Source organism: Oncorhynchus masou, chromosome 18 (genome assembly GCF_036934945.1).
Source record: "Oncorhynchus masou masou isolate Uvic2021 chromosome 18, UVic_Omas_1.1, whole genome shotgun sequence".
In the NCBI taxonomy this organism is placed as follows: domain Eukaryota; kingdom Metazoa; phylum Chordata; class Actinopteri; order Salmoniformes; family Salmonidae; genus Oncorhynchus; species Oncorhynchus masou.
This window is the reverse complement of record NC_088229.1, coordinates 5,384,599-5,409,950: the sequence shown is the minus strand read 5'-3', so window position 1 is coordinate 5,409,950 and position 25,352 is coordinate 5,384,599. Positions and strand designations below refer to the sequence as shown.

General features: G+C 43.9%; 1 protein-coding gene across 1 annotated transcript in view; it reads right to left on the bottom strand.

Annotated features, from left to right (window-relative positions):
* Positions 1–10,158, bottom strand: part of LOC135503857 (nociceptin receptor-like) — a 125,495-nt gene extending 115,337 nt beyond the window's left edge. The window contains exons 1-2 of the mRNA XM_064922026.1: positions 9,785–10,158; positions 967–1,197 (exon numbers count right to left, since the gene is read on the bottom strand). Of these exons, the coding sequence (XP_064778098.1) occupies positions 967–1,190 (224 nt within the window). The 5' untranslated portion in view covers positions 1,191–1,197; positions 9,785–10,158. The remainder of the gene's footprint in view (positions 1–966; positions 1,198–9,784) is intronic.
* Positions 10,159–25,352: the final 15,194 nt, after the last annotated feature.

Sequence of the window (25,352 nt, the reverse complement as noted above, 5' to 3'; positions counted from 1 at the left end):
TGCCACCTCTACACTCTAACCACTAGGCCACCTGCCACCTCTACACTCTAACCACAAGGCCACCTGCCACCTCTACACTCTAACCACTAGGCCACCTGCCACCTCTACACTCTAACCACTAGGCCACCTGCCACCTCTACATTCTAACCACAAGGCCACCTGCCACCTCTACACTCTAACCACTAGGCCACCTGCCACCTCTACACTCTAACCACTAGGCTACCTGCCTCCTTCTACACTCGAACCACTAGGCCACCTGCCTCCTCTACACTCTAACCACTAGGCCACCTGCCTCCTCTACACTCTAACCACTAGACTACCTGACACCTCTACACTCGAACCACTAGGCCACCTGCCTCCTCTACACTCTAACCACTAGGCCACCTGCCTCCTCTACACTCTAACCACTAGACTACCTGACACCTCTACACTCTAACCACTAGGCCACCTGCCTCCTCTACACTCTAACCACTAGGCCACCTGCCTCCTCTACACTCTAACCACTAGGCCACCTGCCACCACTTCACTCTGTAGCTGCATAGATGTTGGTTTCTAACTCAGGAATTGCAATTAGTGCTCTCTCTCTCACAGACAGACAGACAAACACACACACACAAACACAAGCAATTGTACAACTGTTTCTGATTGAATTATTTGGTTTGTCTGAGTGAGAGCCAACTGTTATTCTAACAATAAATGTTGAGTGAAGGCAATCGCTGGCTCGATGGAGGCAACAACTTGTTGGTTTAAAGCATCACCAGAAACCAGCGGTCACTCTGAAGCAATAACAGCACAGACAACCCCAACACAATGCAGACAGGAAGACACACGCATGCACACACACACACACGCACACCCCTATTGTCCTTATACACAGTTTGTTCCATTATTACAGTGTCACCAATCAACACAGGTGAGGACTCCAATCCTACAAGGTAGAGAGAGGAGGCCACCATGAACCCTTACCTGATGATGACGTACATAACCAGACAGTTACCCATCAGCCCCACCACGCAGACCATCATGTAGACGACAACGATGGTGATCTTGACACCGGCAGGCAGGAAGGCGTCGGTCTCGTTGAACCCACCGCCGAAGTTGTTCTGGAAGAGCAGAGAGTCGTTGTAGATATGGAGGGCTCTCAGGTCCAGGTCTGATCCACCGACCGACGAGTCGTTTATGAACTCCATGACAATGCTGCCGTGACAGAGACAAGATACAGTCAGACACGTTAGAAAAGACAGGGGTATGACGTGCCACCTGATGAGCGATGAAAGGAATGATGAGGGGAATGAGTAATGAGAAGCGGAATGAGGAGGGGAATGAGGAGAGGAATGAGGAGAGAAATGAGGAAAGGAATGAGTAATGAGGAGAGGAATGAGGAGAGAAATGAGGAAAGGAATGAGTAATGAGGAGAAGATTGAGGAGGGGAATGAGGAGAGAAATTAGGAAAGAAATTAGTAATGAGGAGGGGAATGAGGAGGGGAATGAGATGGGGAATGAGGAGAGGCATGAGGAGAGGATTGAGAAGGGGAATGAGGAGAGGAATGAGGAGAGGATTGAGAAGGGGAATGAGGAGAGGAATGAGGAGGGGAATGAGGAGGGGAATGAGGAGAGGAATGAGGAGAGGCATGAGGAGAGGATTGAGAAGGGGAATGAGGAGAGGAATGAGGAGAGGATTGAGAAGGGGAATGAGGAGAGGCATGAGGAGAGGATTGAGGAGAGGAATGCGGAATAAGCAGAGGAATGAGATGAGGAGAGGCACGAGGGGAGGCATGAGGAGAGGCATGAGGAGAGGCACGAGGAGAGGAATGTTGAGAGGAATGAGGAGAGGAATGAGGAGAGGAATGAGGAAAGGAATGAGTAATGAGGAGGGGAATGAGGAGGGGAATGAGAAGCGGAATGAGGAGAGGCATGTGCAAAGGCATGAGGAGAGCAATGAGGAGAGGATGAGGAGATGAATGGGGAATGAGGAGAGGCATGTGGAGAGGAATGAGGAGAGGCATGTGGAGAGGAATGTGGAGAGGATTGAGGAGGGGAATGAGGAGAGGAATGAGAAGAGGAATGAGGAGGGGAATGTGGAGAGGAATGAGGAGGGTAATTAGGAATGAGGAGAGGAATGAGGAGAGGCATGAGGAGAGGAATGAGGAGGGGAATGAGGATAGGAATGAGGAGAGGCATCAGGAGAGGAATGAGGAGGGGAATGAGGAGAGGAATGAGGAGAGTAATGACAAGAGGCATGTGGAGAGGCATGAGGAGAGGCATGAGAAGAGGAATGAGAAATGAGGAGAGGAATGAGGAGAGGCACGAGGAGAGGCATGAGGAGAGGCATGAGGAGGGGAATGAGGAGAGGCATGTGGAGAGGAATGAGGGAGGAATTAGTAGAGCAATGAGGAGAGGAATGAGGAAGGGAATGAGGAGGGGAATGAGGAGAGGCATGTGGAGAGGCATGTGGAGAGGAATGAGGAGAGGAATGAGGAGGGTAATTAGGAATGAGGAGAGGAATGAGGAGAGGCAAGAGGAGAGGAATGAGGAGAGGAATGAGGAGGGGAATGAGGAGAGGAATGAGAAGCGGAATGAGGAGAGGCATGTGGAAAGGCATGAGGAGAGCAATGAGGAGAGGATGAGGAGAGGAATGGGGAATGAGGAGAGGCATGTGGAGAGGAATGAGGAGAGGCATGTGGAGAGGAATTAGGAAGGGAATGAGGAGGGGAATGAGGAGAGGCATGTGGAGAGGAATATGGAGAGGAATGAGGAGAGGAATGAGGAGGGTGTTTAGGAATGAGGAGAGGAATGAGGAGAGGCATGAGGAGAGGAATTAGGAGGGGAATGAGGATAGGAATGAGGAGAGGCATCAGGAGAGGAATGAGGAGGGGAATGAGGAGAGGAATGAGGAGAGTAATGACAAGAGGCATGTGGAGAGGCATGAGGAGAGGCATGAGAAATGAGGAGAGGAATGAGGAGAGGCACGAAGAGAGGCATGAGGAGGGGAAAGAGGAGAGGCATGTGGAGAGGAATGAGGAGAGGAATTAGTAGAGCAATGAGGAAGGGAATGAGGAGGGGAATGAGGAGAGGCATGTGGAGAGGAATGTGGAGAGGAATGAGGAGAGGAATGAGGAGGGTAATTAGGAATGAAGAGAGGAATGAGGAGAGTAATGACAAGAGGCATGTGGAGAGGCATGAGGAGAGGCATGAGAAGAGGAATGAGAAATGTGGAGAGGCACGAGGAGAGGCATGAGGAGGGGAATGAGGAGAGGAATTAGTAGAGCAATGAGGAGAGGAATGAGGAAGGGATTGAGGAGGGTAATTAGGAATGAGGAGAGGAATGAGGAGAGGCAAGAGGAGAGGAATGAGGAGGGGAATGAGGATAGGAATGAGGAGAGGCATCAGGAGAGGAATGAGGAGGGGAATGAGGAGAGGAATGAGGAGAGGCATGTGGAGAGGAATGAGGAGAGGCATGAGGAGAGGCACGAAGAGAGGAATGTTGAGAGGAATGAGGAGAGGAATGAGGAGAGGAATGGGGAGAGAAATGAGGAAAGGAATGAGGAAAGGAATGAGTAATGAGGAGGGGAATGAGGAGGGGAATGAGAAGCGGAATGAGGAGAGGCATGTGGAAAGGCATGAGGAGAGCAATAAGGACAGGATGAGGAGAGGAATGGGGAATGAGGAGAGGCATGTGGAGAGGAATGAGGAGAGGCATGTGGAGAGGAATGTGGAGAGGATTGAGGAGGGGAATGAGGAGGGGTATGAGGAGGGGAAAGAGAAGAGGAATGAGAAATGAGGAGAGGGATGAGGAGAGGCATGAGGAGAGGCATGAGGAGAGGCATGAGGAGGGGAATGGGGAGAAGCATGTGGAGAGGAATGAGGAGAGGAATGAGGAGAGGAATGAGGAGAGGAATTAGGAAGGGAATGAGGAGGGGAATGAGGAGAGGCATGTGGAGAGGAATGTGGAGAGGAATGAGGAGAGGAATGAGGAGGGTAATTAGGAATGAGGAGAGGAATGAGGAGAGGTATGAGGAGAGGAATGAGGAGGGGAAGGAGGATAGGAATGAGGAGAGGCATCAGGAGAGGAATGAGGAGGGGAATGAGGAGAGGAATGAGGAGAGTAATGACAAGAGGCATGTGGAGAGGCATGAGGAGAGGCATGAGAAGAGGAATGAGAAATGAGGAGAGGAATGAGGAGGGTAATTAGGAATGAGGAGAGGAATGAGGAGAGGCATGAGGAGAGGAATGAGGAGAGGAATGAGGATAGGAATGAGGAGAGGAATCAGGAGAGGAATGAGGAGGGGAATGAGGAGAGGAATGAGGAGAGTAATAACAAGAAGCATGTGGAGAGGCATGAGGATAGACATGTGGAGAGGCATGAGGAGAGGAATGAGGAGGGGAATGAGGAAAGCGATGAGGAGGGGAATGACAAGGGGCATGAGGAGAGGAATGACAAGAGGCATGAGAAGAGGCATGAGGAGAGGAATGACAAGAGGCATGAGGAGAGGAATGACAAGAGGCATGTGGAGAGGAATGACAAGAGGCATGTGGAGAGGAATGACAAGAGGCATGTGGAGAGGAATGACAAGAGGCATGTGGAGAGGAATGACAGGACGCATGTGGAGAGGAATGACAAGAGGCATGAGGAGAGGAATGACAAGAGGCATGAGGAGATGAATGACAAGAGGCATGTGGAGAGGAATGACAAGAGGCATGTGTAGAGGAATGACAAGAGGCATGTGGAAAGGAATGACAAGAGGCATGCGGAGAGGAATGACAAGAGGCATGTAGAGAGGAATGACAAGAGGCATGAGGAGAGGAATGACAAGAAGCATGTGGAGAGGAATGAGAAGAGGCATGAGGAGAGGAATGACAAGAGGCATGAGGAGATGAATGACAAGAGGCATGTGGAGAGGAATGACAAGAGGCATGTGTAGAGGAATGACAAGAGGCATGTGGAAAGGAATGACAAGAGGCATGCGGAGAGGAATGACAAGAGGCATGTAGAGAGGAATGACAAGAGGCATGAGGAGAGGAATGAGGAGAGGCATGAGAAGGGGAATGAGGAAAGGCATGTGGAGAGGAATGACAAGAGGCATGTGGAGAGGAATGACAAGAGGCATGTGGAGAGGAATGACAAGAGGCATGAGGAGAGGCATGAGGAGAGGCATGAAGAGGGGAATGAGGAGAGGCATGTGGATAGGAATGAGGAGAGGAATTAGTAGAGCAATGAGGAGAGGAATGAGGAAGGGAATGAGGAGAGGCATGTGGAGAGGAATGAGGAGAGGAATGAGGAGGGTAATTAGGAATGAGGAGAGGAATGTGGAGAGGCATGAGGAGAGGAATGAGGATAGGAATGAGGAGAGGCATGTGGAGAGGAATGAGGAGAGGAATGAGGAGGGTAATTAGGAATGACGAGAGGAATGACGAGAGGCATGAGGAGAGGAATGACAAGACGCATGAGGAGAGGAATGACAAGAGGCATGTGGAGTGGAATGACAAGAGGCACGTGGAGAGGAATGACAATAGGCATGTGGAGAGGAATGACAAGAGGCATGTTTAGAGGAATGACAAGAGGCATAAGGAGAGGAATGACAAGAGGCATGTGGAGAGGAATGAGAAGAGGCATGAGGAGAGGAATGACAAGAGGCATGAGGAGAGGAATGACAGGAGGCATGAGGAGAGGAATGACAAGAGGCATGAGGAGAGGAATGACAAGAGGCATGTGTAGAGCAATGACAAGAGGCATGTGGAGAGGAATGACAAGAGGCATGCGGAGAGGAATGACAAGAAGCATGAGGAGAGGAATGACAAGAGGCACGTGGAGAGGAATGACAATAGGCATGTGGAGAGGAATGACAAGAGGCATGTTTAGAGGAATGACAAGAGGCATAAGGAGAGGAATGACAAGAGGCATGTGGAGAGGAATGAGAAGAGGCATGAGGAGAGGAATGACAAGAGGCATGAGGAGAGGAATGACAGGAGGCATGAGGAGAGGAATGACAAGAGGCATGAGGAGAGGAATGACAAGAGGCATGTGTAGAGCAATGACAAGAGGCATGTGGAGAGGAATGACAAGAGGCATGCGGAGAGGAATGACAAGAAGCATGAGGAGAGGAATGAGGAGAGGCATGTGGAGAGGCATGAGGAGGGGAATGAGGAAAGGGATGAGCAGAGGAATGACAGGAGGCATGTGGAGAGGCATGAGGCATGACAAGAGGCATGAGGAGAGGCATGAGGAGAGGCATGTGGAGAGGCATGAGGAGGGGAATGAGGAAGGGATGAGGAGAGGAATGACAAGAGGAATAACAAGAGGAATGTGGAGAGGAATGACGAGAGGCATGCGGAGAGGAATGACAAGAGGAATGAGGAGAGGCTTGAGGAGAGGAATGACAAGAGGAATGAGGAGAGGCATGAGGAGAGGAATGAGGAGGGGAATGAGGATAGGAATGAGGAGAGGCATCAGGAGAGGAATGAGGAGGGGAATGAGGAGAGGAATGAGGAGAGTATTGACAAGAGGCATGTGGAGAGGCATGAGGAGAGGCATGAGAAGAGGAATGAGAAATGAGGAGAGGAATGAGGAGGGTAATTAGGAATGATGAGAGGAATGAGGAGAGGAATGAGGAGAGGAATGAGGATAGGAATGAGGAGAGGAATCAGGAGAGGAATGAGGAGGGGAATGAGGAGAGGAATGAGGAGAGTAATAACAAGAAGCATGTGGAGAGGCATGAGGAGAGGCATGTGGAGAGGCAAGAGGAGAGGAATGAGGAGGGGAATGAGGAAAGCGATGAGGAGGGGAATGACAAGGGGCATGAGGAGAGGAATGACAAGAGGCATGAGAAGAGGCATGAGGAGAAGAATGACAAGAGGCATGAGGAGAGGAATGACAAGAGGCATGTGGAGAGGAATGACAAGAGGCATGTGGAGAGGAATGACAAGAGGCATGTGGAGAGGAATGACAAGAGGCATGTGGAGAGGAATGACAAGACGCATGAGGAGAGGAATGACAAGAGGCATGTGGAGAGGAATGACAAGAAGCATGTGGAGAGGAATGAGAAGAGGCATGAGGAGAGGAATGACAAGAGGCATGAGGAGAGGAATGACAAGAGGCATGTGGAGAGGAATGACAAGAGGCATGGGGAGAGGAATGACAGGAGGCATGAGGAGAGGAATGACTAGAGGCATGAGGAGAGGAATGACAAGAGGCATGTGCAGAGCAATGACAAGAGGCATGTGGAGAGGAATGACAAGAGGCATGTGGAGAGGAATGACAAGAAGCATGAGGAGAGGAATGAGGAGAGGCATGTGGAGAGGCATGAGGAGGGGAATGAGGAAAGGGATGAGCAGAGGAATGACAAGAGGAGGCATGTGGAGAGGAATGAGGCATGAGAGGAATGACAAGAGGCATGAGGAGAGGCATGAGGAGAGAATGCAAGAGGAATGAGGAGAGGCATGAGGAGAGGAATGAGGAGGGAATGAGGATAGGAATAGGCATCAAGAGGAATGAGGAGAGGCATGAGGAATGAGGAATGACAAGAGGCATGAGGAGAGGCATGAGGAGAGGCATGGAGAGGAATGAGAAAAGAGGAATGAGGAGAGGAATGAGGAGAGGAATGAGGAGGGAATGAGGATAGGAATGAGGAGAGGAATCAGGAGAGGAATGAGGAGGGGAATGAGGAGAGGAATGAGGAGAGTAATGACAAGCAGGCATGAGGAGAGGCATGTGAGGAGAGGAATGAGGAGAGGAATGAGAAATGAGGAGGGGAATGACAAGGGGCATGAGGAGAGGAATGACAAGAGGCATGAGGAGAGGCATGAGGAGAGAATGACAAGAGGCATGAGGAGAGGAATGACAAGAGGATAGGAATGACAAGAGGCATGTGGAGAGGAATCAGGAGAGGAATGCAGGAGGGGAATGAGGAGAGGAATGCATGTGGAGAGTAATGACAAGAAGCATGTGGAGAGGCATGAGGAGAGGCATGAGGAGAGGAATGGAGAGGCATGAGGAGAGGAATGAGGAGGGGAATGACAAGAGGAAGAGGAATGACAGGAGGCATGAGGAGAGGAATGACAAGAGGCATGAGGAGAGGAATGACAAGAGGCATGAGAAGAGGCATGGAGAGGAATGACAAGAGGCATGAGGAGAGGAATGACAAGATGCATGAGGGAGAGGGAATGACAAGAGGGGAATGAGGAGGGATGACAGAGGAATGACAGGAGGCATGTGGAGAGGCATGAATGACAAGAGGCATGTGGAGAGGAATGACAAGAGGCATGAGGAGGGGAATGAGGAAGGGATGAGGAGGAATGACAAGACGAGAGGCATGAGGAGAGGAATGACAAGAGGCATGTGGAAAGGCATGAGGAGAGGAATGACATGAGGAGAGGCATGAAAGGAATGGAATGAGGATAGGAATGAGGAGAGGCATCAGGAGAGGAATGAGGAGAGGAATGAGGAAAGAGGAATGACAAGAGGCATGTGGAGAGGAATGAGGAGAGGCATGCGGAGAGGAATGAGGAGACAAGAGGAATGCGGAGAGGAATGAGGAAAGAGGCATGAGGAGAGGAATCAGGAGAGGAATGAGAGGGGAATGAGGAGAGGAATGAGGAGAGTAATGCATGTGGAGAGGCATGAGGCATGTGGGAGGCATGAGGAATGAGGAGGGGAATGAAAGCGATGAGGAGGAATGACAGGAGAGGAATGACAAGAGGCATGTGGAGAGGAATGAGAGGCATGAGGAGAGGAATGACAAGAGGCATGAGGAGAGGAATGCAAGAGGCATGTGGAGGGAATGAGGATGTGGAGGGAATGAGGCAAGAGGAATGCATGTGGAGAGGAATGACAAGAGGCATGAGAGAGGAATGACAAGAATGGAGGAATGAGGCATGAGGAGGCATGAGGAGGGGAATGAGGAAAGGGATGAGGAGAGGAATGACAAGAGGAATGACAAGAGGCATGTGGAGAGGAATGAGGAGAGGCATGGAGAGGAATGACAAGAGGCATGAGTAGAGGAATGACAAGAGGCATGAGGAGAGGAGGCATGAGGAGGGGAACAAGAGGCATTGTGGAGAGGCATGAGGGAGGGGAATGAGGGAAGAGGAATGACAAGAGGAATGACAAGAGGCATGTGGAGAGGCATGAGTAGAGGATTGACAAGAGTCATGAGGAGAGGAATGAGGAGAGGCATGAGGAGGGGAATGAGGAAAGGGATGAGTAGAGGAATGACAAGAGGAATGACAAGAGGCATGTGGAGAGGAATGACAAGAGGCATGTGGAGAGGAATGACAAGAGGCATGTGGAGAGGCCCACACACACTAGAGTTTTGCTGCTCTCTAGTGCACCCAAACATATAATTTAAACTGTATAGATGTCTTCATCAGGTGTAGAGATCACAGACAGAAGTGTGAATTGTGTTTATTATAGTCAGTGCAGACAGGTCTGGTCTGTTTGTCTGTGGATAGAGACAACACACAGACAGGCACTCAGACGGCTGTTCACAAGCCAACACTCCGTTATATTTGTGTCATACTGATGCGATGCGCGAACATGGGCTGCCTGGTATTAGTAATTCCGTAGTTTTTTTTACCCGCAACAGTTCCCATTTCCAAAGTATGTGTGTGAACATAGCAGAGGAATATGATACATACAAGCTATCTTAACATCACCATACATGTTTTACACAGACCGAACTGCGGAATTTGACGAACCCATGAATAAGCTACATTTATAAGCAGGAAAGCAGTCTCACACGTACAGCCTCTCCTCATTCCTCTACTCATGTAACATACAACACCTTACGGTTATTCACGACGCTATTACAACGGTCTGTTATGAGTCCCTCGTAGCGCAGTCCCCTTGTGCATTCCCAAACGGTTCCGATAAAGTTGATTATTTTGGTTTTGTTGGGTTGTTGCCTGCGTTCCTATGTTTAGGTATCTCAGTCTCTGGTTGTCCCGTTTTCCATAGTTGCCAGCGGTACAGATTTCCGTTGGTGTAGGTCTCGGACGAGAGAAAACATCCCCCCCTTAATTAACCAACAGATGAACTATAAAGAGATGCGAAGGAGTGGTCTAAATCTAGCTGGTTCCTCCGATTCTTTTGTTACAGGTTCGTTTCTCAGGCGTGGAGATATAGTTCTCGGCGTCTTCACCCTGTTTTTCTCTTCCTCTCTCTTCTCTCCTTCCCTCCATACCCTCCTCTTGCGTCCTCTATCAGATTCGCGCACCGTAAGGCTACGAGCTCTGTGTGTCTGGAGATATGCGGATGTATTATTGTTTGTAGCCCATCGACATGATGTGTCTTGCTAACCTCTGTCGGTCACGGGAAACATGTAAATTCCGTTAGCAAGAGTCCAAAAGTGATTTTACAGATAATCTCAAATATATTGGAGTATATATACAATGGAATGCAATGGAGCAGAATGTTCCGTTTTGTTCCTTTCAAAACTGGTTGAATGGCTACAGGCCAAAGGTGAGATACATTACACAGATAACAACAACCATTGTCTCTAACCAATTCCGTTAGTATTTTGAACCATTTCGTCAAGGCCGTGTTTTGGGGATTTTGAAGATACTCTCTTCCTCTGGTCTATGCCGTTGTAACTGAAACATACATGTGTGAGGCCCGGCCGTAGATATACGCGGCATAAACCACCGCAGACAAAAACAACTCAGACAGGGTATAACAAATGACTGTAGAAGTAACAATAGTAGAATATAGATGGTGTCATTTCTAAATTTAGTTGTGCATCTGCAGTTTTTTTTTATCTTGTTATGTCAGTCACTGACAGTCACTCAATGAACCCTTGTCAGCTAACTTATTTTAGAATGGGTAAATTAGTCTAGCTAGCTATATAAACACGTAGTAGTTCTAGTCGAATTACCGACCAGGTAGACAGGGCACCTGCACATTTCGCCTAAGCCCCCGACAAGTCTGGGCTGGCCAGGTCTATGCAGGTATAGACCATGGATATCCGTATTAGGTTTATAGTTGAAGTTCCCTGTGGGGAAGTACAATTAACCGATTCTATTATATTTTAGTTCATTCTGTTGTATGAGGCTATCCTCAGACCTCTCGCTTTATTTCCCGCACTCCACGGGGTACACATGGGGTGTTTACATTATAATGTATTCAAGAGAGGTTAAAGGAATGTTTACAGGTTTTGTTGTTGTTTATGTATATTTCATTAACACATTGTTTATATCACATGTTCTCGTGTTTGTATCACCTAAACAAAGTTGTTTGCAGACCAGCCAGGTACTCTGTACGTTTCACAACTATTTTAGGCTCCTCTTCTTTCCAAAGTTTATGCTATATGGTAAAGCCTGCCTGTGATGTTAGTTTTGTTTGTTGGTTTGGGGTGTGTTTGTTTGAAAAGTGGCTATTCGGATCATTTTACGTTGATGCAATTTTGTCGATAAAACAGAGTGTTCTAATTTCAACCCGACGACGGATGGAGCGAGTGAGCGCCGCGTGTCTACCGTTGTCCATGGTGCTGATTCTCAAAACAGCCGCCGTCTGTGTGTCTGTGGTCTGTCTGCTCTGCACTGTGCGTCACCAGAAAGGCAACGATAACAACCTCTTGACACAAAGGACACTTAATCAATATATTATTTCTGGAGGTAGCCTAACTTATCAGTGCCATGGCATTTTATATTTCATTACGTCAGTGATATAGGCTTAGGCTACACAATGTCAGGTTCAACAGAGCTAAATATATATATTTTTAGGCTTGGTCAAAGCACAGTGGTCTAACAGTATTCCAAAACAGTGAAATTAGTCACTGTCCAGAATTAAATGCAAGTTAATAGCATTGGGACGTTATCAATGTAATGCCAATTAGTGGATTGATCCAGAACAGAATGGCCGCGCCCCAAATAGTACCATATACTCTTCAAAAGCAGTGCACTCTAAAGATAATACCCTATTCCCTTCAAAAGTAGTGCACTGTATAGCTAATATGTGGTTATTTAATTGGGACACGTAGTCATTTAATTGTTCACAGTCTAAGAGGTGTGATAGCGTTAATAAAAACTGCACTATTTCAGAGGAGGGAGAATCCACAAGGTTTCATCGCTGTCATTGGACAGAATCCACAAGGTTTCATCGCTGTCATTGGACAGAAGCCACAAGGTTTCATCGCTGTCATTGGACAGAATCCACAAGGTTTCATCGCTGTCATTGGACAGAAGCCACAAGGTTTCATCGCTGTCATTGGACAGAAGCCACAAGGTTTCATCGCTGTCATTGGACAGAAGCCACAAGGTTTCATCGCTGTCATTGGACAGAAGCCACAAGGTTTCATCGCTGTCATTGGACAGAAGCCACAAGGTTTCATCGCTGTCATTGGACAGAAGCCACAAGGTTTCATCGCTGTCATTGGACAGAAGCCACAAGGTTTCATCGCTGTCATTGGACAGAAGCCACAAGGTTTCATCCCTGTCATTGGACAGAAGCCACAAGGTTTCATCGCTGTCATTGGATAGAAGCCACAAGGTTTCATCGCTGTCATTGGACAGAAGCCACAAGGTTTCATCGCTGTCATTGGACAGAAGCCACAAGGTTTCATCGCTGTCATTGGACAGAATCCACAAGGTTTCATCGCTGTCATTGGACAGAAGCCACAAGGTTTCATCGCTGTCATTGGACAGAAGCCACAAGGTTTCATCGCTGTCATTGGACAGAATCCACAAGGTTTCATCGCTGTCATTGGACAGAATCCACAAGGTTTCATCGCTGTCATTGGACAGAACTGTTCAGTTACCGTTACCTCTCCTCTGCAACAAGTTGAAGCTAAAATATGTTTTACAACTTTTAGATTTAAAAAAATAATAATAAACAAAAACATAAATGGACAAAAAACCAATAGACAACTGAACAGTTGCATACGTTTCCACAAAATGTTAATGACATCACGATTGCTCAGACCACCATGTTCCCCTCTTATCCACACCCAGTGTCGCCTCTAATGCCTGCAATACTCTGCCCCATAGGATTTGTACAATTGTGTAATGTTGTTTCTGTCTGTAGCTGGATTGTCTTCAATATTTAAATAGTAAATAATTTGATTCTTCCATTCTTATAATGTTGGAGTATAATTTGAAAGCCAGTATTAAAGCAATAGCTTTTTCAATATATATGAGGAAAATAGTATTGCCCAACTCATTGGGGATTAAACACGCCCCCCCCCCCATGTCTTGAAATATTGAGAAATTAAAAAAGTTAAGTGACATTGTAAAACTTCTTACAGCCATCTATCTAACTCTACACATTAAGTTTGGACTTTATACTACTCCCAGAAGGCATGAATTATTGACTCATTGTTCATTGACTCTGCCTTTGTGCTGTAAATTCTGTTTGATATGTTCCATCACTCCCATTCTGTTTGATATGTTCCATCACTCCCATTCTGTTTGATATGTTCCATCACTCCCATTCTGTTTGATATGTTCCATCACTCCCATTCTGTTTGATATGTTCCATCACTCCCATTCTGTTTGATATGTTCCAACACTACCATTCTGTTTGATATGTTCCATCACTCCCATTCTGTTTGATATGTTCCATCACTCCCATTCTGTTCGATATGTTCCATCACTCCCACTCTGTTATGTTCCATCACTCCCATTCTGTTTGATATGTTCCATCACTCCCACTCTGTTATGTTCCAACACTCCCATTCTGTTTGATATGTTCCATCACTCCCATTCTGTTTGATATGTTCCAACACTCCCATTCGGTTTGATATGTTCCAACACTCCCACTCTGTTATGTTCCAACACTCCCATTCTGTTTGATATGTTCCATCACTCCCATTCTGTATGACATGTTCCAAAACTCCCATTCTGTTTGATATGTTCCAACACTCCCATTTTGTTTGATATGTTCCAACACTCCCACTCTGTTTGATATGTTCCAACACTCCCATTCTGTTTGATATGTTCCAACACTCCCATTCTGTTTGATATGTTCCAACACTCCCATTCTGTTTGATATGTTCCAACACTCCCATTCTGTTTGATATGTTCCATCACTCCCATTCTGTTTGATATGTTCCACCACTCCCATTCTGTTTGATATGTTCCATTACTCCCATTCTGTTTGATATGTTCCATCACTCCCACTCTGTTTGATATGTTCCATCACTCCCATTATGTTTGATATGTTCCAACACTCCCATTCTGTTTGATATGTTCCAACACTCCCATTCTGTTTGATATGTTCCAACACTCCCATTCTGTTTGATATGTTCCAACACTCCCATTCTGTTATGTTCCAACACTCCCATTCTGTTTGATATGTTCCATCACTCCCATTCTGTTTGATATGTTCCATCACTCCCATTCTGTTTGATATGTTCCATCACTCCCATTCTGTATGATATGTTCCAATACTCCCATTCTGTATGATATGTTCCAACACTCCCATTATGTTTGATATGTTCCAACACTCCCATTCTGTTTGATATGTTCCAACACTCCCACTCTGTTATGTTCCAACACTCCCATTCTGTTTGATATGTTCCATCACTCCCATTCTGTTTGATATGTTCCAACACTCCCATTCTGTTTGATATGTTCCAACACTCCCATTCTGTTTGATATGTTCCATCACTCCCACTCTGTTATGTTCCATCACTCCCATTCTGTTTGATATGTTCCAACACTCCCATTCTGTTTGATATGTTCCATCACTCCCACTCTGTTATGTTCCAACACTCCCATTCTGTTTGATATGTTCCATCACTCCCATTCTGTTTGATATGTTCCATCACTCCCATTCTGTTTGATATGTTCCATCACCCCCACTGTGTTATATTCCATCACTCCCATTCTGTTTGAAATGTTCCAACACTCCCATTCAATTTATTATGTTCCATCACTCCCATTCTGTTTGATATGTTCCATCACTCCCATTCTGTTTGATATGTTCCAACACTCCCACTCTGTTATGTTCCAACACTCCCATTCTGTTTTATATGTTCCATCACTCCCATTCTGTTCAATATGTTCCATCACTCCCACTCCCACCACTCTGTTTGATATGTTCCAACACTCCCACTCTGTTATGTTCCATCACTCCCATTCCGTTTGATATGATACAACACTCCCATTCTGTTTGATATGTTCCAACACTCCCATTCTGTTTGATATGTTCCAACACTCCCATTCTGTTTGATATGTTCCATCACTCCCATTCTGTTTGATATGTTCCATCACTCCCATTCTGTTTGATATGTTCCAACACTCCCACTCTGTTATGTTCCAACACTCCCATTCTGTTTGATATGTTCCATCACTCCCATTCTGTTTGATATGTTCCAACACTCCCATTCTGTATGATATGTTCCAACACTTCCATTCTGTTTGATATGTTCCAACACTCCCATTCTGTTTGATATGTTCCAACACTCCCATTATGTTTGATATGTTCCAACACTCCCATTCTGTTTGATATGTTCCATCACTCCCATTCTGTTTGATATGTTCCATCACTCCCATTCTGTTTGATATGTTCCATCACTCCCATTCTGTATGATATGTTCCATCACTCCCATTCTGTATGATATGTTCCAATACTCCCATTCTGTATGATATGTTCCAACACTCCCATTATGTTTGATATGTTCCAACACTCCCATTCTGTTTGATATGTTCCAACACTCCCACTCTGTTATGTTCCAACACTCCCATTCTGTTTGATATGTTCCATCACTCCCATTCTGTTTGATATGTTCCAACACTCCCATTCTGTTTGATATGTTCCAACACTCCCATTCTGTTTGATATGTTCCATCACTCCCACTCTGTTATGTTCCATCACTCCCATTCTGTTTGATATGTTCCAACACTCCCATTCTGTTTGATATGTTCCATCACTCCCACTCTGTTATGTTCCAACACTCCCATTCTGTTTGATATGTTCCATCACTCCCATTCTGTTTGATATGTTCCATCACTCCCATTCTGTTTGATATGTTCCATCACCCCCACTGTGTTATATTCCATCACTCCCATTCTGTTTGAAATGTTCCAACACTCCCATTCAATTTATTATGTTCCATCACTCCCATTCTGTTTGATATGTTCCATCACTCCCATTCTGTTTGATATGTTCCAACACTCCCACTCTGTTATGTTCCAACACTCCCATTCTGTTTTATATGTTCCATCACTCCCATTCTGTTCAATATGTTCCATCACTCCCACTCTGTTTGATATGTTCCAACACTCCCACTCTGTTATGTTCCATCACTCCCATTCCGTTTGATATGATACAACACTCCCATTCTGTTTGATATGTTCCAACACTCCCATTCTGTTTGATATGTTCCAACACTCCCATTCTGTTTGATATGTTCCATCACTCCCATTCTGTTTGATATGTTCCATCACTCCCATTCTGTTTGATATGTTCCAACACTCCCACTCTGTTATGTTCCAACACTCCCATTCTGTTTGATATGTTCCATCACTCCCATTCTGTTTGATATGTTCCAACACTCCCATTCTGTATGATATGTTCCAACACTTCCATTCTGTTTGATATGTTCCAACACTCCCATTCTGTTTGATATGTTCCAACACTCCCATTATGTTTGATATGTTCCAACACTCCCATTCTGTTTGATATGTTCCAACACTCCCACTCTGTTATGTTCCAACACTCCCATTCTGTTTGATATGTTCCAACACTCCCATTCAATTTATTATGTTCCATCACTCCCATTCCGTTTGATATGATACAACACTCCCATTCTGTTTGATATGTTCCATCACTCCCATTTTGTTTGATATGTTCCATCACTCCCACTCTGTTTGATATGTTCCATCACTCCCATGCTGTTTGTTATGTTCCATTACTCCCATTCTGTTTGATATGTTCCATCACTCCCACTCTGTTATATTCCATCACTCCCATTCTGTTTTATATGTTCCATCACTCCCATTCTGTTCAATATGTTCCATCACTCCCACTCTGTTTGATATGTTCCAACACTCCCACTCTGTTATGTTCCATCACTCCCATTCCGTTTGATATGATACAACACTCCCATTCTGTTTGATATGTTCCATCACTCCCATTCTGTTTGATATGTTCCAACACTCCCATTCTGTTTGATATGTTCCAACACTCCCATTCTGTTTGATATGTTCCATCACTCCCATTCTGTTTGATATGTTCCATCACTCCCATTCTGTTTGATATGTTCCAACACTCCCACTCTGTTATGTTCCAACACTCCCATTCTGTTTGATATGTTCCATCACTCCCATTCTGTTTGATATGTTCCAACACTCCCATTCTGTATGATATGTTCCAACACTTCCATTCTGTTTGATATGTTCCAACACTCCCATTCTGTTTGATATGTTCCAACACTCCCATTATGTTTGATATGTTCCAACACTCCCATTCTGTTTGATATGTTCCATCACTCCCATTCTGTTTGATATGTTCCAACACTCCCATTCTGTTTGATATGTTCCAACACTCCCACTCTGTTATGTTCCAACACTCCCATTCTGTTTGATATGTTCCAACACTCCCATTCAATTTATTATGTTCCATCACTCCCATTCCGTTTGATATGATACAACACTCCCATTCTGTTTGATATGTTCCATCACTCCCATTTTGTTTGATATGTTCCATCACTCCCACTCTGTTTGATATGTTCCATCACTCCCATGCTGTTTGTTATGTTCCATTACTCCCATTCTGTTTGATATGTTCCATCACTCCCACTCTGTTATATTCCATCACTCCCATTCTGTTTGATATGTTCCAACACTCCCATTCAATTTATTATGTTCCATCACTCCCATTCTGTTTGATATGTTCCATCACTCCCATGCTGTTTGTTATGTTCCATTACTCCCATTCTGTTTGATATGTTCCATCACTCCCACTCTGTTTGATATGTTCCATCACTCCCATGCTGTTTGTTATGTTCCATTACTCCCATTCTGTTTGATATGTTCCATCACTCCCACTCTGTTATATTCCATCACTCCCATTCCGTTTGATATGATACAACACTCCCATTCTGTTTGATATGTTCCATCACTCCCATTCTGTTTGATATGTTCCAACACTCCCATTCTGTTTGATATGTTCCAACACTCCCATTCTGTTTTATATGTTCCATCACTCCCATTCTGTTTGATATGTTCCAACACTCCCATTCTGTTTGATATGTTCCAACACTCCCATTCTGTTTGATATGTTCCATCACTCCCACTCTGTTATGTTCCAACACTCCCATTCTGTTTGATATGTTCCATCACTCCCATTCTGTTTGATATGTTCCAACACTCCCATTCTGTTTGATATGTTCCAACACTCCCATTCTGTTTGATATGTTCCAACACTCCCATTCTGTTATGTTCCAACACTCCCATTCTGTTTGATATGTTCCATCACTCCCATTCTGTTTGATATGTTCCATCACTCCCATTCTGTTTGATATGTTCCATCACTCCCATTCTGTATGATATGTTCCAATACTCCCATTCTGTATGATATGTTCCAACACTCCCATTATGTTTGATATGTTCCAACACTCCCATTCTGTTTGATATGTTCCAACACTCCCACTCTGTTATGTTCCAACACTCCCATTCTGTTTGATATGTTCCATCACTCCCATTCTGTTTGATATGTTCCAACACTCCCATTCTGTTTGATATGTTCCAACACTCCCATTCTGTTTGATATGTTCCAACACTCCCATTCTGTTTGATATGTTCCATCACTCCCATTCTGTTTGATATGTTCCATCACTCCCATTCTGTTTGATATGTTCCAACACTCCCACACTGTTATGTTCCAACACTCCCATTCTGTTTGATATGTTCCATCACTCCCATTCTGTTTGATATGTTCCAACACTCCCATTCTGTATGATATGTTCCAACACTTTCATTCTGTTTGATATGTTCCAACACTCCCATTCTGTTTGATATGTTCCAACACTCCCATTCTGTTTGATATGTTCCAACACTCCCATTCTGTTTGATATGTTCCATCACTCCCATTCTGTTTGATATGTTCCAACACTCCCATTCCGTTTGATATGTTCCAACACTCCCACTCTGTTTTGTTCCAACACTCCCATTCTGTTTGATATGTTCCATCACTCCCATTCTGTTTGATATGTTCCATCACTCCCATTCTGTTTGATATGTTCCATCACTCCCACTCTGTTTGATATGTTCCAACTCTCCCACTCTGTTATGTTCCAACACTCCCATTCTGTTTGATATGTTCCAACTCTCCCACTCTGTTATGTTCCAACACTCCCATTCTGTTTGATATGTTCCAACACTCCCATTCTGTTTGATATGTTCCAACACTCCCATTCTGTTTGATATGTTCCATCACTCCCACTCTGTTATGTTCCAACACTCCCATTCTGTTTGATATGTTCCATCACTCCCATTCTGTTTGATATGTTCCATCACTCCCATTCTGTTTGATATGTTCCATCACTCCCATTCTGTTTGATATGTTCCATCACTCCCATTCTGTTTGATATGTTCCATCACTCCCACTCTGTTTGATATGTTCCAACACTCCCACTCTGTTATGTTCCAACACTCCCATTCTGTTTTATATGTTCCATCACTCCCATTCTGTTCAATATGTTCCATCACTCCCACTCTGTTATGTTCCAACACTCCCATTCTGTTTGATATGTTCCATCACTCCCATTCTGTTTGATATGTTCCAACACTCCCATTCTGTATGATATGTTCCAACACTTCCATTCTGTTTGATATGTTCCAACACTCCCATTCTGTTTGATATGTTCCAACACTCCCATTATGTTTGATATGTTCCAACACTCCCATTATGTTTGATATGTTCCAACACTCCCATTCTGTTTGATATGTTCCATCACTCCCATTCTGTTTGATATGTTCCAACACTCCCATTCTGTTTGATATGTTCCATCACTCCCATTCTGTTTGATATGTTCCAACACTCCCACTCTGTTATGTTCCAACACTCCCATTCTGTTTGATATGTTCCATCACTCCCATTCTGTTTGATATGTTCCAACACTCCCATTCTGTATGATATGTTCCAACACTTCCATTCTGTTTGATATGTTCCAACACTCCCATTCTGTTTGATATGTTCCAACACTCCCATTATGTTTGATATGTTCCAACACTCCCATTCTGTTTGATATGTTCCAACACTCCCACTCTGTTATGTTCCAACACTCCCATTCTGTTTGATATGTTCCAACACTCCCATTCAATTTATTATGTTCCATCACTCCCATTCCGTTTGATATGATCCATCACTCCCATTCTGTTTGATATGTTCCATCACTCCCATTCTGTTTGATATGTTCCAACACTCCCATTCTGTTTGATATGTTCCAACACTCCCACTCTGTTATGTTCCAACACTCCCACTCTGTTATGTTCCAACACTCCCATTCTGTTTGATATGTTCCAACACTCCCATTCAATTTATTATGTTCCATCACTCCCATTCTGTTTGATATGTTCCATCACTCCCATTCTGTTTGATATGTTCCAACACTCCCATTCTGTATGATATGTTCCAACACTTCCATTCTGTTTGATATGTTCCAACACTCCCATTCTGTTTGATATGTTCCAACACTCCCATTATGTTTGATATGTTCCAACACTCCCATTCTGTTTGATATGTTCCAACACTCCCACTCTGTTATGTTCCAACACTCCCATTCTGTTTGATATGTTCCAACACTCCCATTCAATTTATTATGTTCCATCACTCCCATTCTGTTTGATATGTTCCATCACTCCCATTTTGTTTGATATGTTCCATCACTCCCACTCTGTTTGATATGTTCCATTACTCCCATTCTGTTTGATATGTTCCATCACTCCCACTCTGTTATATTCCATCACTCCCATTCTGTTTTATATGTTCCATCACTCCCATTCTGTTCAATATGTTCCATCACTCCCACTCTGTTTGATATGTTCCAACACTCCCACTCTGTTATGTTCCATCACTCCCATTCCGTTTGATATGATACAACACTCCCATTCTGTTTGATATGTTCCATCACTCCCATTCTGTTTGATATGTTCCAACACTCCCATTCTGTTTGATATGTTCCAACACTCCCATTCTGTTTGATATGTTCCATCACTCCCATTCTGTTTGATATGTTCCATCACTCCCATTCTGTTTGATATGTTCCATCACTCCCATTCTGTTTGATATGTTCCACACTCCCACTCTGTTATGTTCCAACACTCCGATTCTGTTTGATATGTTCCATCACTCCCATTCTGTTTGATATGTTCCAACACTCCCATTCTGTATGATATGTTCCAACACTTCCATTCTGTTTGATATGTTCCAACACTCCCATTCTGTTTGATATGTTCCAACACTCCCATTATGTTTGATATGTTCCAACACTCCCATTCTGTTTGATATGTTCCATCACTCCCATTCTGTTTGATATGTTCCAACACTCCCATTCTGTTTGATATGTTCCAACACTCCCACTCTGTTATGTTCCAACACTCCCATTCTGTTTGATATGTTCCAACACTCCCATTCAATTTATTATGTTCCATCACTCCCATTCTGTTTGATATGATACAACACTCCCATTCTGTTTGATATGTTCCATCACTCCCATTTTGTTTGATATGTTCCATCACTCCCACTCTGTTTGATATGTTCCATCACTCCCATGCTGTTTGTTCCATCACTCCATTCTGTTTGATATGTTCCATTACTCCCATTCTGTTTGATATGTTCCATCACTCCCATTCTGTTTGATATGTTTCCATCACTCCCATTCTGTTTGATATGTTCCAACATGTTCCTCCCATTCTGTTTATTATGTTCCATCACTCCCATTCTGTTTGATATGTTCCATCACTCCCATGCTGTTTGTTATGTTCCATTACTCCCATTCTGTTTGATATGTTCCATCACTCCCACTCTGTTTGATATGTTCCATCACTCCCATTCTGTTTGTTATGTTCCATCACTCCCATTCTGTTTGATATGTTCCATCACTCCCATTCTGTTTGATATGTTCCATCACTCCCATTCTGTTTGATATGTTCCAACACTCCCATTCTGTTTGATATGTTCCAACACTCCCATTCTGTTTGATATGTTCCAACACTCCCATTCTGTTTGTTCCATCACTCCCATATGTTCCAACACTCCCATTCTGTTTGATATGTTCCATCACTCCCATTCTGTTTGATATGTTCCAACACTCCCATTCTGTTTGATATGTTCCCATTCTGTTTGATATCACTCCCATTCTGTTTGATATGTTCCAACACTCCCATTCTGTTTGATATGTTCCATCACTCCCATTCTGTTTGATATGTTCCATCACTCCCATTCTGTTTGATATGTTCCATCACTCCCATTCTGTTTGATATGTTCCATCACTCCCATTCTGTTTGTTATGTTCCAACACTCCCATTCTGTTTGATATGTTCCAACACTCCCATTCTGTTTGATATGTTCCATCACTCCCATTCTGTTTGATATGTTCCAACACTCCCATTCTGTTTGATATGTTCCAACACTCCCATTCTGTTTGATATGTTCCAACACTCCCATTCTGTTTGATATGTTCCATCACTCCCATTCTGTTTGATATGTTCCAACACTCCCATTCTGTTTGATATGTTCCAACACTCCCATTCTGTTTGATATGTTCCAACACTCCCATTCTGTTTGATATGTTCCAACACTCCCATTCTGTTTGATATGTTCCAACACTCCCATTCTGTTTGATATGTTCCATCACTCCCATTCTGTTTGATATGTTCCAACACTCCCATTCTGTTTGATATGTTCCAACACTCCCACTCTGTTATGTTCCAACACTCCCATTCTGTTTGATATGTTCCAACACTCTCATCACTCCCATTCTGTTTGATATGTTCCATCACTCCCATTCTGTTTGATATGTTCCAACACTCCCATTCTGTTTGATATGTTCCATCACTCCCACTCTGTTATGTTCCAACACTCCCATTCTGTTTGATATGTTCCATCACTCCCATTCTGTTTGATATGTTCCAACACTCCCATTCTGTTTGATATGTTCCATCACTCCCATTCTGTTTGATATGTTCCATCACTCCCATTCTGTTTGATATGTTCCATCACTCCCACTCTGTTTGATATGTTCCAACACTCCCACTCTGTTATGTTCCAACACTCCCATTCTGTTTGATATGTTCCATCACTCCCATTCTGTTTGATATGTTCCATCACTCCCATTCTGTTTGATATGTTCCAACACTCCCATTCTGTTTGATATGTTCCATCACTCCCATTCTGTTTGATATGTTCCAACACTCCCATTCTGTTTGATATGTTCCAACACTTCCATTCTGTTTGTTATGTTCCAACACTCCCATTCTGTTTGATATGTTCCATCACTCCCATTCTGTTTGATATGTTCCATCACTCCCATTCTGTTTGATATGTTCCAACACTCCCATTCTGTTTGATATGTTCCAACACTCCCATTCTGTTTGATATGTTCCAACACTCCCATTCTGTTTGATATGTTCCAACACTCCCATTCTGTTTGATATGTTCCAACACTCCCATTCTGTTTGATATGTTCCAACACTCCCATTCTGTTTGATATGTTCCAACACTCCCATTCTGTTTGATATGTTCCAACACTCCCATTCTGTTTGATATGTTCCAACACTCCCATTCTGTTTGATATGTTCCAACACTCCCATTCTGTTTGATATGTTCCATCACTCCCATTCTGTTTGATATGTTCCATCACTCCCATTCTGTTTTATGTTCCATCACTCCCATTCTGTTTGATATGTTCCATCACTCCCACTCTGTTTGATATGTTCCAACACTCCCACTCTGTTATGTTCCAACACTCCCATTCTGTTTGATATGTTCCATCACTCCCATTCTGTTTGATATGTTCCATCACTCCCATTCTGTTTGATATGTTCCATCACTCCCATTCTGTTTGATATGTTCCAACACTCCCATTCTGTTTGATATGTTCCAACACTCCCATTCTGTTTGATATGTTCCATCACTCCCATTCTGTTTGATATGTTCCATCACTCCCATTCTGTTTGATATGTTCCATCACTCCCATTCTGTTTGATATGTTCCAACACTCCCATTCTGTTTGATATGTTCCATCACTCCCATTCTGTTTGATATGTTCCATCACTCCCATTCTGTTTGATATGTTCCATCACTCCCATTCTGTTTGATATGTTCCATCACTCCCATTCTGTTTGATATGTTCCATCACTCCCATTCTGTTTGATATGTTCCATCACTCCCATTCTGTTTGATATGTTCCAACACTCCCATTCTGTTTGATATGTTCCATCACTCCCATTCTGTTTGATATGTTCCATCACTCCCATTCTGTTTGATATGTTCCATCACTCCCATTCTGTTTGATATGTTCCATCACTCCCATTCTTTTTGATATGATACAACACTCCCATTCTGTTTGATATGTTCCATCACTCCCATTCTGTTTGATATGTTCCATCACTCCCATTCTCCCATTTTGATATGTTCCATCACTCCCATTCTGTTTGATATGTTCCATCACTCCCATTCTGTTTGATATGTTCCAACACTCCCATTCTGTTTGATATGTTCCAACACTCCCATTCTGTTTGATATGTTCCATCACTCCCATTCTGTTTGATATGTTCCAACACTCCCATTCTGTTTGATATGTTCCAACACTCCCATTCTGTTTGATATGTTCCAACACTCCCATTCTGTTTGATATGTTCCAACACTCCCATTCTGTTTGATATGTTCCAACACTCCCATTCTGTTTGATATGTTCCATCACTCCCATTCTGTTTGATATGTTCCATCACTCCCATTCATTCTCCCATTCTGTTTGATATGTTCCAACACTCCCATTCTGTTTGATATGTTCCCATTCTGTTTGATATGTTCCAACACTCCCATTCTGTTTGATATGTTCCATCACTCCCATTCTGTTTGATATGTTCCATCACTCCCATTCTGTTTGATATGTTCCATCACTCCCATTCTGTTTGATATGTTCCAACTCTCCCACTCTGTTATGTTCCAACACTCCCATTCTGTTTGATATGTTCCATCACTCCCACTCCCATGTTCTTTTGATATGTTCCAACACTCCCATTCTGTTTGATATGTTCCATCACTCCCATTCTGTTATGTTCCAACACTCCCATTCATGATATGTTCCATCACTCCCATTCTGTTTGATATGTTCCATCACTCCCACTCTGTTTTATGTTCCATCACTCCCATTCTGTTTGTTCCAACACTCCCACTCTGTTATGTTCCAACA